This window comes from Palaemon carinicauda, chromosome 23 (assembly GCF_036898095.1).
Source record: "Palaemon carinicauda isolate YSFRI2023 chromosome 23, ASM3689809v2, whole genome shotgun sequence".
Lineage (NCBI taxonomy): Eukaryota > Metazoa > Arthropoda > Malacostraca > Decapoda > Palaemonidae > Palaemon > Palaemon carinicauda.
In genome coordinates, this window is record NC_090747.1 from 99,058,857 (window position 1) to 99,071,169 (window position 12,313).

A 12,313-nucleotide genomic window follows, 5' to 3' on the forward strand; every position below is an offset into this window, starting at 1 on the left:
CTGATACATAACTCAGACGAGCATGTAAAATATTTACAGAAACTGGATGAATTGCCTGTAATGACACAGACATTCAACGGTAAGAAGCTGATACATAACTCAGACGAGCATGTAAAATATTTACAAAAACTGGATGAATTGCCTGTAATGACACAGACATTCAACGGTAAGAAGCTGATACATAACTCAGACGAGCATGTAAAATATTTACAGAAACTGGATGAATTGCCTGTAATGACACAGACATTCAACGGTAAGAAGCTGATACATAACTCAGACGAGCATGTAAAATATTTACAGAAACTGGATGAATTGCCTGTAATGACACAGACATTCAACGGTAAGAAGCTGATACATAACTCAGACGAGCATGTAAAATATTTACAGAAACTGGATGAATTGCCTGTAATGACACAGACATTCAACGGTAAGAAGCTGATACATAACTCAGACGAGCATGTAAAATATTTACAGAAACTGGATGAATTGCCTGTAATGACACAGACATTCAACGGTAAGAAGCTGATACATAATTCCGAGGATCCTGTAAATACAAATTCATACCTCTATACTCTGGTCAAGCCAGAATACAATGTGTAAACCACTATCATTCATTACTATATAAAATATCAGCCAGAAAGCTGCAATGATCGACCAAGTTCCATGATAAATTTGTTAAGTGTCAACAATGGACAATATCACAGAAACCTTAGACTTGTATGCATTTATGGAAAGCAACTGTCTAAAGGTAGTTGACATGTACTCAAATCACCAGTTTTTAACCTATAAATAGAAAATTTATGCCAGCAATGGAATTAAAAATTACTTTCTTGGAAAAGAATGTACTGAAAAAAGCCCTTGACCATAATACATTTACTAATAAATCAACTTGAAAAAACACCAATGTAATCCTTTACTTCGTGTTTTCTTATCTCTCTCTCTCTCTCTCTCTCTCCCTTGGTCTATTGTATTTCTGGAGTGTGTCTGATAATAATTCTTGTGAAAAAAATGAAATAAAAACGACCACAAATCAACAAACGTTTCTTCCCCTTTTCTAAATGACTGACAACTGATCTTCTATCCCAGTAACAGTTCAAGACAGGTCGAGTCAGTAATACCACTCCGACGGGAGAGATTTCGAAGGCACAGAAAACTTTCAAGGACGTCTGGAAAGTCCTACAGGACCTATAAAAAGGATATCATCCACTAGAAAGTCACCAGTTGCTTCTCAGGTCTGACGGCAAAGTACATCATGAAGGTAAAAAAAGATTCTTTTAACATTTTTTGATCAGTTTTTTTTTTTCATAAATTTTTGCAATCTTTTTTTTTTGAAGTGAAAGGTTTGGAGAAAGTTAAATTGTAATAAGTTGTTACATAGGAAAGAGATTTACTGTTTTTTTTTATAAATTTGCACAACATTAAGACCTATAACTGGATCTTAAATATTTTAGAGTATAAAATAAAAGACATTACTCGACCATGAATAAAAGAAAGATAAAGCTAAAATAAAAGCACTGAATATCTATGTTGAAAGTGCAGTATCTATCATATAATATTTCACTCAAGCAATCTTGGATCTAGAAGACCATTTCATGAAATTCTGTTGCTGACTGACAGGCATTAAAACAAACTAGAGTGCACAAACATAAAAATAATAAGGATCTTTCAGTAATCTCTATGACTTAACCTTCTCAATTTATGACTGACTACACTAAAACAACAACAGCAAACATAAAGGGATTTTTTACATAAACCTTTTCAATCCTAACCTGAAATAAACAATTATCACCCAATCACCCGGCCCATATTCTTCATGTTTGATTGAGCTCAAAATATATTAGTAGGGAACATCTAAAACGTTTATTACCTTACTAGTGTATGTAACCCGTCAAAACTGACTGCTAAATATCTAGATAGATATGCACACACAGATTCAACCCTTCCCATCCCCTCCCCCTTTCCTAGCTACAACCCCTCTCACCTGGTATGACTGCTCTCTCTCTTCCTTACCTGAGAAACGGGGAAAGGCTAAGTAGTTATACGTCTGGCAATGGCGGTGAGCGTGACCAGATAGAAGTATGTGTGTATATATATATATATATATATATATATATATATATATATATTATATATATATACTGTGTATATATATATATATATATATATATATATATATATATATATATATATATATATATATATATATATATACATACATATAGCCAGACACTTGCTCTTTATTATATAGAGCAGATCAAAAACAGAATTCCTTTTTGTTGATATATAAGTAACATATTTTATAAATTATTAAAGAGAGAGAAAATTACAATAAACCATTGGATGTAAAATATGTCATATACGAGATAAAGGGCTAATGACAAAGCACAATTATAATGTTCGACTTGTTTGCTTTCGCAGACCAACATGCTGATCTTGTTCTTTGGCCTTGTTGCCTGGGCGGCTGCTGCGCCTCAGTTCGATTCCGATAACCAACAGGTAATATTTGCTTAATATTATTCACTAAACAACATTCATATCTGTTATTGATTTAAAAAATGTATGGCCCTATTCTGAATGGATATAGTGATACCGTATTAAATTGTTTTATCCGATTTCCTCAGCCCATGCCGTATAGCTTCGCCTACGGTGTGAATGATGGAAGCACTGGTGATCGCAAAGAGCACAAAGAAACTGTTTCACCCTCTGGTGTGACTGAAGGCGAATACAGGTGGCTCCAGCCAAATGGATTGTACAGGTATAGTAGAATACATGTGATATATATTGCTTTGAAAATATCACCTCCTCATGAATGACCATTTTAAAATTAGCGAATAGTTAACAGAACTACTACTACTAACTTCAGAAGTCTTAGAATCCATTGAGTAAATGAAAGTGGGTTAACCTTTTCTACTAATCAAAATACTAAAAGAATGATTTTCCTTTGACCTGCAGGGTGACTCGCTATACCGTCGATAGTACGTCAGGCTACCGTGCAGTCGTTAGCGAAGAACCCGGAGAGGAGGTAGGGACCTATTACAGAAACAGCCTCGAGGGATCTGAATCCTCTCAAGGAAGCTTCAGTAACTTTGGAAATCAGCAATCATTTAGTAGCTTCCAGGCTGGGAACCAGAAATTTGGGGATTTCCAAGGTGCAACCATTTCTCAAGGAAACCAACAGTCATTCAACAATTTCCAAGCTGCCAACCAGAGATTCGATAACTCCCGAGATAGATTTAGTAGTCAAGGAAATCAACAGTCTTTTAACAGCCTCCAAGATAGAAACCAGAGATTTGGAAGCACTGTCAGTACTGTTTCACAAGGGTTCAGCGGTTCACTGAATCAAAACCAAGGCTTCGGTGCATCACAGAACCAGAATCAAGGACTAACCATCTCTCAAACACAAAGGCTTAGTGATTCCCAGAGTTTCCAAAATCAGCCATTCACTGGCATCCAAAACTCCCAGAATGCAGGATTTAGCTCCCAGAATGCAGGATTTAGCTCCCAGAATCAAGGATTTAGTGGCTCCCAGAATCAGAGATTTAATACTGGATTAAACAGGGATCAGACATTCCAAAGTCAGTCATTCAACAATGCACAGGGTTCCCAAAATAGAGGACAAGCTGGAACACAGGAATTCCAGGTTCAAGAGTTCACTCAGAATATCCAAAACCCTAGCTCAAACACAAATTTCAATTCACAAACTCAAGTATCTTTTGGATCTCAAAACAACCAAGGTCAAGGTTTCAGTAGCCGACCAAGTCTTCAAAGCCAAAATATAAGGTTTAGCGATTCTCAAAACTTCCAGAGCCAAAACCTTAACAATCTTCAAGGTTTCCAAAATCAAGACTTCAACAGGAATCAAAACTCCCAAACCACAGGATCCTTCTCTTCTCAAAACTTCCTCAATCAGGACTCCAACAGAGATTCATCATTTGCAACCGGACAGAATTTCCAAACGCAAACGTTTAATGATGGACAATCTTTCCAAAATCAAGATTTTACCCAGTCCCAAGTATTCCAAGGGCAAAGCTTTGGAGACAACAGTCAATCTGTAGGAGGAATCATTAGTGGTGGGTTGACATCTGGATCTAACTTTAACCAGTTTTCATCTGGGGCAGTTTCCAATTTGAATAACTTTGGGTCTGAATCTAACAGATTTGACAACTCAAGGTTCCAAAGTAACATCAATGAAAAGGGTATTGCTGTAGTGTTAGCTAGAAATGTTGATGTACTCAACAACTAATTAAACTCCAGTAACATACGTACCTTGAAGCCAGTTTCAACGTGATCTCTTAAATTTAATATATTGGATATTCCGGATAAAGGAAGTACTTGTTACTTGCTAATTTGGTAACGAATAAAATTATACACTACTATGATTTCTTTTATATCTAATACTCCTGTGAAGATATTTCCTAGATAAAAGTGGAATGAAATCTTGGTAGTTTTTACTTCAATAATGGGTTTAAATAAATTATCATTATTAGTATTATCTATCTGAGAGAAGCTACTGATTTAAAAACAAGTTTCCCAACAGCAGATTGCACAATCATTCCAAAGAGTTAATGTCAAATATTTCACAAACTACTCTACCTATATATAATGGCCAAATTAAGACCAGCAGCAAGACAATGACTGTGGAATTCACTTGTTCTATAATAATTTAACAGTAAAATACATTGATTGCAAGAAATCCTTTAAATCTCATAGTTTCTACCAATCCTCCTCACAGAAAAAAAAATCAAGGTTTATAAGATGAAACAATAAAAAATAATAGAACATCTGTTAGTGATACTTAATCCATTATACTTGTTTTTAATGTGATTATTCAAAAAGGAAAATAACTGGGTTTGTTCTCATGCTCTTCTGTTATCTGGTGCTCATACCTTCACAACAATACTTGAGATTTTGAAAGAATGAGACACTGAGCTAATATCTCTTCTATTGTGTGATATTGAGGGGCTACAGCTATCTCAGTTAGCATCTCCAGATTAATACAGAATTACAAGTTCTTGTACGGAGTCTTCTTCTTCCCCACCATTATCCCTATAATAAGGGGTTCGTTACCTGATGCTCCCTCTCCAATGCCTTCTATCAAAGGCATCCTCTTGCACAAAACGTCTTCTCTCCATATCATCCTTGTACGAAGTATTGTTCTCATATTTCAAGAAGTTATTTACAGAATTTTCTTGAAAAAGACTAACCTGGGTCTGCACAATGAAAGATTAGAATTACATAAAGACAATGTATCTTGTGCGATGGAATGTATTTCCTAGAGACATAAAGATGTAAAGGATTCTAACTAACGACACAAGCATGGATTAAAAACCTCATGTAAAAAGAAAATGGGATCGTACTACATAAGAGGTGTGAACACTATAGGAAGATATGTACCTACTGGGAAGTTCTTAATGCTTTGAAGTAAACAGAGAGGAGCATTCTTTAGGAATCACAGGTTACTTAATGGAAATTGTGTGATATCTAGTGAAATCTGGTGATATAATAACTACTGACCAAAAGTGTGGAATACAAATAAATTCTTAAGCATCAGTCCCAAACAAAAATGTGGTCTGTGAATTCATATGATTTCTATGGTTTTGGACCGTGATGATCATTGGGTTTGAAAAAAATTGGCATCCTAGACCTGCATCTGCAGTAAGGAGTGAGGCCAAAAGGTTGACATGTGTGAGACACAGGAGAAGGGAGTTGTTTTTGCCGTCCCAAGAGATTTTGGAGATGTGCAATCGTACTTCAAAAGTGAGTCAGAACTCATCACATGTAGAGCAAAAAGAATTATGGCATACGAATTTTAAGACATGAGAAAGTAGAGAAAAAGCACATAAAAAAAACCAGGTAAGACATGCGGGGCACTCGTTTTGCACATGCTGTCAACACGATGTGATATACTTTGGGATCGATGGCATATATATATGTATATATATATATATATATATATATATATATATATATATATATACACATATATATATATATATATATATATATATATATATATATATATATATATATATATATACACAAATAAACTTAAAACCTATCATCTATCAGTTTTTTACCTCACGCTTACCAGACTTATAAAACATCAGTATAATTGACGACTGATAATTTTTCGTGTTAACTTACTCCCTTTTAATATTCAAAAGAAAATATTTTCTTGATCATCAAAGAATCTTTTATTTACCAAAAATAAAGCAACTCAACCAAATTTCTTTAATAATTCATGCTAAGTTTATCTTTAAAAATCAACAAATTTTCTGGCAGTTGAATAATTTTCACGCTGAATTAAAACATATCCCTTTTGCATCTTAATCTCCAAGAACTTAATGGCATAAGAAACCTGTATGGGCGTGTACTGGTCAAGAATATTGGCTAGAACATTAGTAACTCATCCGCCTAGCATTCGCATGGCAGCAGATCAATCCCATCTGGGGACTGCTTACTGGGAGGTTACTGCTGTGGCTGGGCACCACAGTGGGGGTTTTGTGAAAAAAGACAACTTTACCTTTATGTGTTAAAATAAAGGAAGACATTCCAGTGCAATCTGGTGACTGGTGTGGATGTATTCAGATAAGTTTAATTTGCTATAAATGACAAGAAAAAAACTTGAATAGTCAACTTGTTCTTCCACATTCAAATTATATTATCATTATTGGCTTAACCTTGGGAGGATGAAGAGAAGTTGTCCAATTAGCCTATATGAAAAAAAAGAGCCCAAATGAAATCTAAATAAGTCTATAAAGCCGTAAGTAAGTAATTTTGAATTTTGGTAGCTGTTCAAAATAGCCCAAAGTAGCCCAATCTGGCAACCCTGGCGTTGGGGTCAGAACGCACCGTACTTACTCTGTGTTCGATTAAAACCATGATCCATATGCATGGCCACCTTGTACGAGACACATGGGGAACATAACTCCAGAGTCCAGAGTGTGTATCTTCACCATGCATTGTGTTTTAACAGTTTTCTTCTTATAGTCTCCCCCAGACATGCATGACAAGGCAGCTGTAGTCACCTTGATTCGAGGTTACGGGCCAATTGAATTTTCTGACTTTTGGACCATTTCATAGAATTTGTTACTCATGGTCAACAGTCGCGTACAGCGTTACGTTACGAGCACTTTGCTAGCTCCAAAATTGACAAGGAGCACTTGTGTCCCCATTACATCACAGGGTGCTTTTGGGCCGTAGACCAAGAACTGGTTGGTTTACAGCCGGTTATGAGCAAGGCTTTTGGAATATGCTAAGTACCATGTTGGATATAATTGTCGAAAAGTAGCCTGCCAAGGAGTCAGATTTGTTCTGTGGGCAATGGAAGGAAGTCAATCGCTGTCGAATTTACTGCTTTACACTGCTTTGTTGTCTATTCCTTGCTTAACAAGCAGATTAAAAGGAACCAAGCAAAATAACATTGAAAAAAGCAAAACCTATTATTATTATTATTATTATTATTATCATGATTATTATCATTACTAGCCAAGTTATAACCCTAGTTAGAAAAGCAATATGCTATAAGCCCAAGGGCTCCAACAGGGAAAAATAGCCCCGTGAGGAAAGGAAATAAGGAAATAAGTAAAAGGTAAAAGAAGTAATGAGAAAATAAAACAGAATATTTAAGAAAAAAACATTAACATTAAAACAGATAATCCATATACAGACTATAAAAAGACTTATGTCAGCCTGTTTAACATAAAACATTTGCTTCAAGTTTGAACTTTTGAAGTTCTACTGATTCAACTATCCGATAAGGAAGATCATTCTCACAACTTAGTCATAGCTGGAACAAAACTTCTAGAATACTATGTAGTATTGAGCCTCACGATGGAGAAGGCCTGACTATTACGAACAGGATGGAACTGTCCAGGAAAATCTGAATCATGAAAAATCTCATACAACATGCATAATTAACTAATTAAACGATGGTGCCAAAAAGTTTAAATGCTACAAAAAAATAACAATATAACAAATTTTTTTATCACGATACTATTGAATAAAAAGGAAAACTCTACATCAAACTCAACAAACTAACCAAGTAGGAATTGCGACTAAAAGAATAATCCCTAATGTCAGCCAACTACTTGGCAAGATGGGCATTAATACTGGAGTCAGCGCTGCTATAAAAGTGGCATATCACATGATGTTAGAGTTTAGCAAAGATGGTGCTTCAAGTTATCTTCCCGTTGGTACAGACATATCTATTGACAAAGAGGAAGCCAAGATAAACATTGAAAATATACGTGTCAGTAGGATAATGAGTTTACAACAATATCCTTCGAACTATGTCAACGACTTCAACGACAAAAACTTCGAAGACGACGACTTCAACAACGATGACTTTGAGATCTTGTGACTGAATCTGCCTTGTCCCAATCATAATTGTAAGTTGGTACATTATGTGATAGAATGATGTCCAGTTCAAATGGATGACAAGCATGAAAAATATTTACAGAAAATGGATACATTGCCTGTAACAACACAGACATTTAATGGTAAGAAGCTGATACACATTTCCGAGGATCCTGTAGGTACAAATTCATACCTCTATACTCTGGTCAAGCCAGAATACAATGTGTAAACCACTGTCGTTCATTACGATAGAGAATATCAGCCAGAAGCTGCAATGATCGACCAAGTTCCATGATAAATTTGTTAAGTTCCAAAAATGTACACTATCACAGAAACCTTAGACTTGTATGCATTTATACATCATAAATGTCATGGAAAGCAACTGTCTAAAGGTAGTTGACATGTACTCAAATCACCAGTATTTACCCTATAAGTACAAAATCTATGCCAGCAATGGAATTAAAAATTACTTTCTTGGAAAAGAATGTACTGAAAAAAGCCCTTGACCATAATACATTTACTAATAAATCAACTTGAAAAAAACACCAGTGTAATCCTTTACTTCATGTCTTCTTCTCTCTCTCTCTATTGTTTTCTGGAGTGTATCTGTTAATAATATTAATAAAAATAACGTAAAAACGACCACAAATCAACAAACGTTTCTTCCCCCTTTCTAAATGACTGACAACTGATCCTCTATCCCAGTAACAGTTCAAGACAGGTCGAGTCAGTAATACCACTCCAGCGGGAGAGATTTCGAAGGCACAGAAAACTTTCAAGGACGTCTGGAAAGTCCCGCAGGACCTATAAAAAGGACTTCATCCACTGGAAAGTCACCAGTGGCTTCTCAGGTCTGACTGCTAAGTACATCATGAAGGTAAAAAAGATTCTTTTAACATTTTTTGATCAGTTAGTTTTTTTTTCATAAATTTTTGCAATTTTTTTTTTATTTTGAAGTGAAAGGTTTGGAGAAAGTTAAATTGTAGTAAGTTGTTACATAGAAAAGAGATTTACTGTTTTTTTATAGATTTGCACAACTTTAATCCTATAACTGGATCTTAAATATTTTAGAGTATAAAATAAAAGACATTACTTGACCATACATCATCTGGTGAATATACATAAACAGAAAGATAAAGCTAAAATAAAAGCACTGAATATTTATATCAAAAGTGCAATATCTATCATAGAATATTTCACTCAAGCAATCTTAGATCTAGAAGACCATTTCATGAAATTCTACTGCTGACTGACAGGCATTAAAACAAACTAGGGTGCACAAACAAACAAATAATAATCTTTCAGTAATCTCTATGACTTAACCTTCTCAATTTATGACTGACTACACTAAAACAACAACAGCAAACATAAAGGGATTTTTTACATAAACCTTTTCAATCCTAACCTGAAATAAAAATTACCACCCAAGCACCAGGCCCATATTCTTCATGTTTGATTGAGCTCAAAATATATTAGTAGGGAGCATCTAAAGCGTTTAATATATTACTAGTGTATGCAACCCATCAAAAATGATTGCTAAATATCTAGAGACATGCAGACATACATATTCAACCCTTCCCATCCCCTCCCCCTTTCCTAGCAACCCCTCCTCTCACCTGGTATGACAACTCCCTCTCTCCCCTACCCGAGGGACATGGAGAGGCCAAGTAGTTATACGTCTGGCAATGCCGGTGAACGTGACCAGAAAGAAGTGTATGTGTGTATATATATATATATGTATATATATATATATATATATATATATATATATATATATATCTATATATATATATATATATATATATATATATATATATATATATATATATATATATATATATATATATATATATACAGCCAGACAATTACTCTTTATTATATAATGGAGGTCGAGACTGAATTCCTCTTCGTTGATTCATAAGTGACATATTATGTAAATAATTAAAGAGAGAGAAAGTTACGATAAACCATTGGATATAAAATAAGGCATATGGGAGATAAAGGGCTAATGACAAAGCACAACTATAATGTTCGACTTCTTTGCTTTCGCAGACCAACATGCTGATCTTGTTCTTTGGCCTTGTTGCCTGGGCGGCTGCTGCGCCTCAGTTCGATTCCGATAACCAGCAGGTAATAATCACATAATAACGTGTACGATACTACATTCATATCTGTTATTGATTTTAAAAAATGTATGGCCATATTTTGAATGGATATAGTGATACCGTATTAAAATGTTTCATCCGCTTTTCTCAGCCCATGCCGTATAGCTTCGCCTACGGTGTGAATGATGGAAGCACTGGTGATCGCAAAGAGCACAAAGAAACTGTTTCACCCTCTGGTGTGACTGAAGGCGAATACAGGTGGCTCCAGCCAAATGGATTGTACAGGTATAGTAGAGTACATGTGATATATATTGCTTTGAAGATAACCCCTCATCATGAATGACCATTTTAGAATTAGTGAATAGTTAACAGAACTACTACTACTAACTTCACAAGTCTTAGAATCTATTGAGTAAATGAAAGTTGGTTAACCTTTTCTACTAATCAAAATACTAAAAGAATGATTTTCCATTGACCTACAGAGTGACTCGCTATACCGTCGATAGTACGTCAGGTTACCGTGCAGTCGTTAGCGAAGAACCCGGAGAGGAGGTAGGGACCTATTACAGAAACAGCCTCGAAGAATCTGAATCCTCTCAAGGCAGCTTTAATAACTTTGGAAATCAGCAATCATTTAGTAGCTTCCAGGCTGGGAACCAGAAATTTGGGGATTTCCAAGGTGCAACCACTTCTCAAGGAAACCAACGGTCATTTAACACTTTCCAAGCTGCCAACCAGAGATTCGATAACTCCCGAGACAGATTCACCAGTCAAGGAAATCAACAGTCGCTTAACAACTTCCAAGCTGGAAACCAGAGATTCGATAACTCCCGCGATAGATTCTCCAGTCAAGGAAATCAACAGTCTTTTAACAACCTCCAAGATGGAAACCAGAGATTTGGAAGCACTGTCAGTTCTGTATCTCAAGGATTCAGCGGCTCATTGAATCAAAACCAAGGCTTCGGTGCATCACAGAACCAGAATCAAGGAATAACCATCTCTCAAACACAAAGACTCAGTGGTTCACAGAATTTCCAAAATCAGCCATTCACTGGCATCCAAAGCTCCCAGAATGCAGGATTCAGTACCTCCCAGAATGCAGGATTTAGCTCCCAGAATCAAGGATTTAGCTCCCAGAATCGGGGATTTAATACTGGATTAAACAGGGAACAGACATTCCAAAGTCAGTCATTCAATAATGCACAGGGTTCCCAAAATAGAGGACAAGCTGGAACACAGGAATTCCAGGTTCAAGAGTTCACTCAGAATATCCAGAACCCTAGCTCAAACACAAATTTCAATTCACAAACTCAAGTATCTTTTGGATCACAAAACAACCAAGGTCAAGGTTTCAGTAGCCGACCAAGTCTTCAAAGCCAAAATGTAAGGTTTAGCGATTCTCAAAACTTCCAGAGCCAAAACCTTAACAATCTTCAAGGTTTCCAAAACCAAGACTTCAACAGGAATCAAAACTCCCAAACCACAGGATCCTTCTCTTCTCAAAACTTCCTCAATCAAGACTCCAATAGAGATTCATCATTCGCCACTGGACAGAGTTTCCAAACGCAAGCTTTCAATGATGGACAGTCTTTCCAAAATCAAGATTTCACCCAGTCCCAAGTATTCCAAGGGCAAAGCTTTGGAGACAACAATCAATTTGTAGGAGGAATCACTAGCGACGGTTTGACATCTGGATCTAACTTTAACCAGTTTTCGTCTGGGGCAGTTTCCAGTTTGAATAACTTTGGTTCTGAATCTAACAGATTTGACAACTCAAGGTTCCAAGGTAACACAAATGAAAAGAGTATTGCTGTTGTATTAGCTAGTAATGTTGATGTAATCAATAACTA

The 12,313-nt window shown here is 35.8% G+C and overlaps 2 protein-coding genes across 2 annotated transcripts in view; both read left to right on the forward strand.

Annotated features, from left to right (window-relative positions):
• The first annotated feature begins 1,194 nt into the window (after positions 1–1,194).
• Positions 1,195–4,376, forward strand: LOC137617294 (uncharacterized). Its single transcript, XM_068347293.1, has 4 exons — positions 1,195–1,258; positions 2,419–2,496; positions 2,622–2,755; positions 2,953–4,376. Exons 1-4 carry the CDS (start codon positions 1,253–1,255, stop codon positions 4,241–4,243), a joined length of 1,509 nt encoding a protein of 502 aa, XP_068203394.1. The 5' UTR covers positions 1,195–1,252; the 3' UTR covers positions 4,244–4,376.
• Positions 4,377–9,165: 4,789 nt separating this feature from the next.
• The window catches only part of LOC137617700 (hornerin-like), a 13,188-nt gene continuing 10,040 nt past the window's right edge, over positions 9,166–12,313 (forward strand). Inside the window, exons 1-4 of the mRNA XM_068347697.1 lie at positions 9,166–9,235; positions 10,411–10,488; positions 10,615–10,748; positions 10,946–12,299. Coding sequence (XP_068203798.1) covers positions 9,230–9,235; positions 10,411–10,488; positions 10,615–10,748; positions 10,946–12,299 — 1,572 coding nt within the window. The 5' untranslated portion in view covers positions 9,166–9,229. The remainder of the gene's footprint in view (positions 9,236–10,410; positions 10,489–10,614; positions 10,749–10,945; positions 12,300–12,313) is intronic.

Coding starts and splice junctions, on each gene's coding strand:
- LOC137617294 (XM_068347293.1), top strand. Junction 2,497..2,621: donor TCGATTCCGATAACCAACAG/GTAATATTTGCT, acceptor CGATTTCCTCAG/CCCATGCCGTATAGCTTCGC. Junction 2,756..2,952: donor CAGCCAAATGGATTGTACAG/GTATAGTAGAAT, acceptor TTTGACCTGCAG/GGTGACTCGCTATACCGTCG.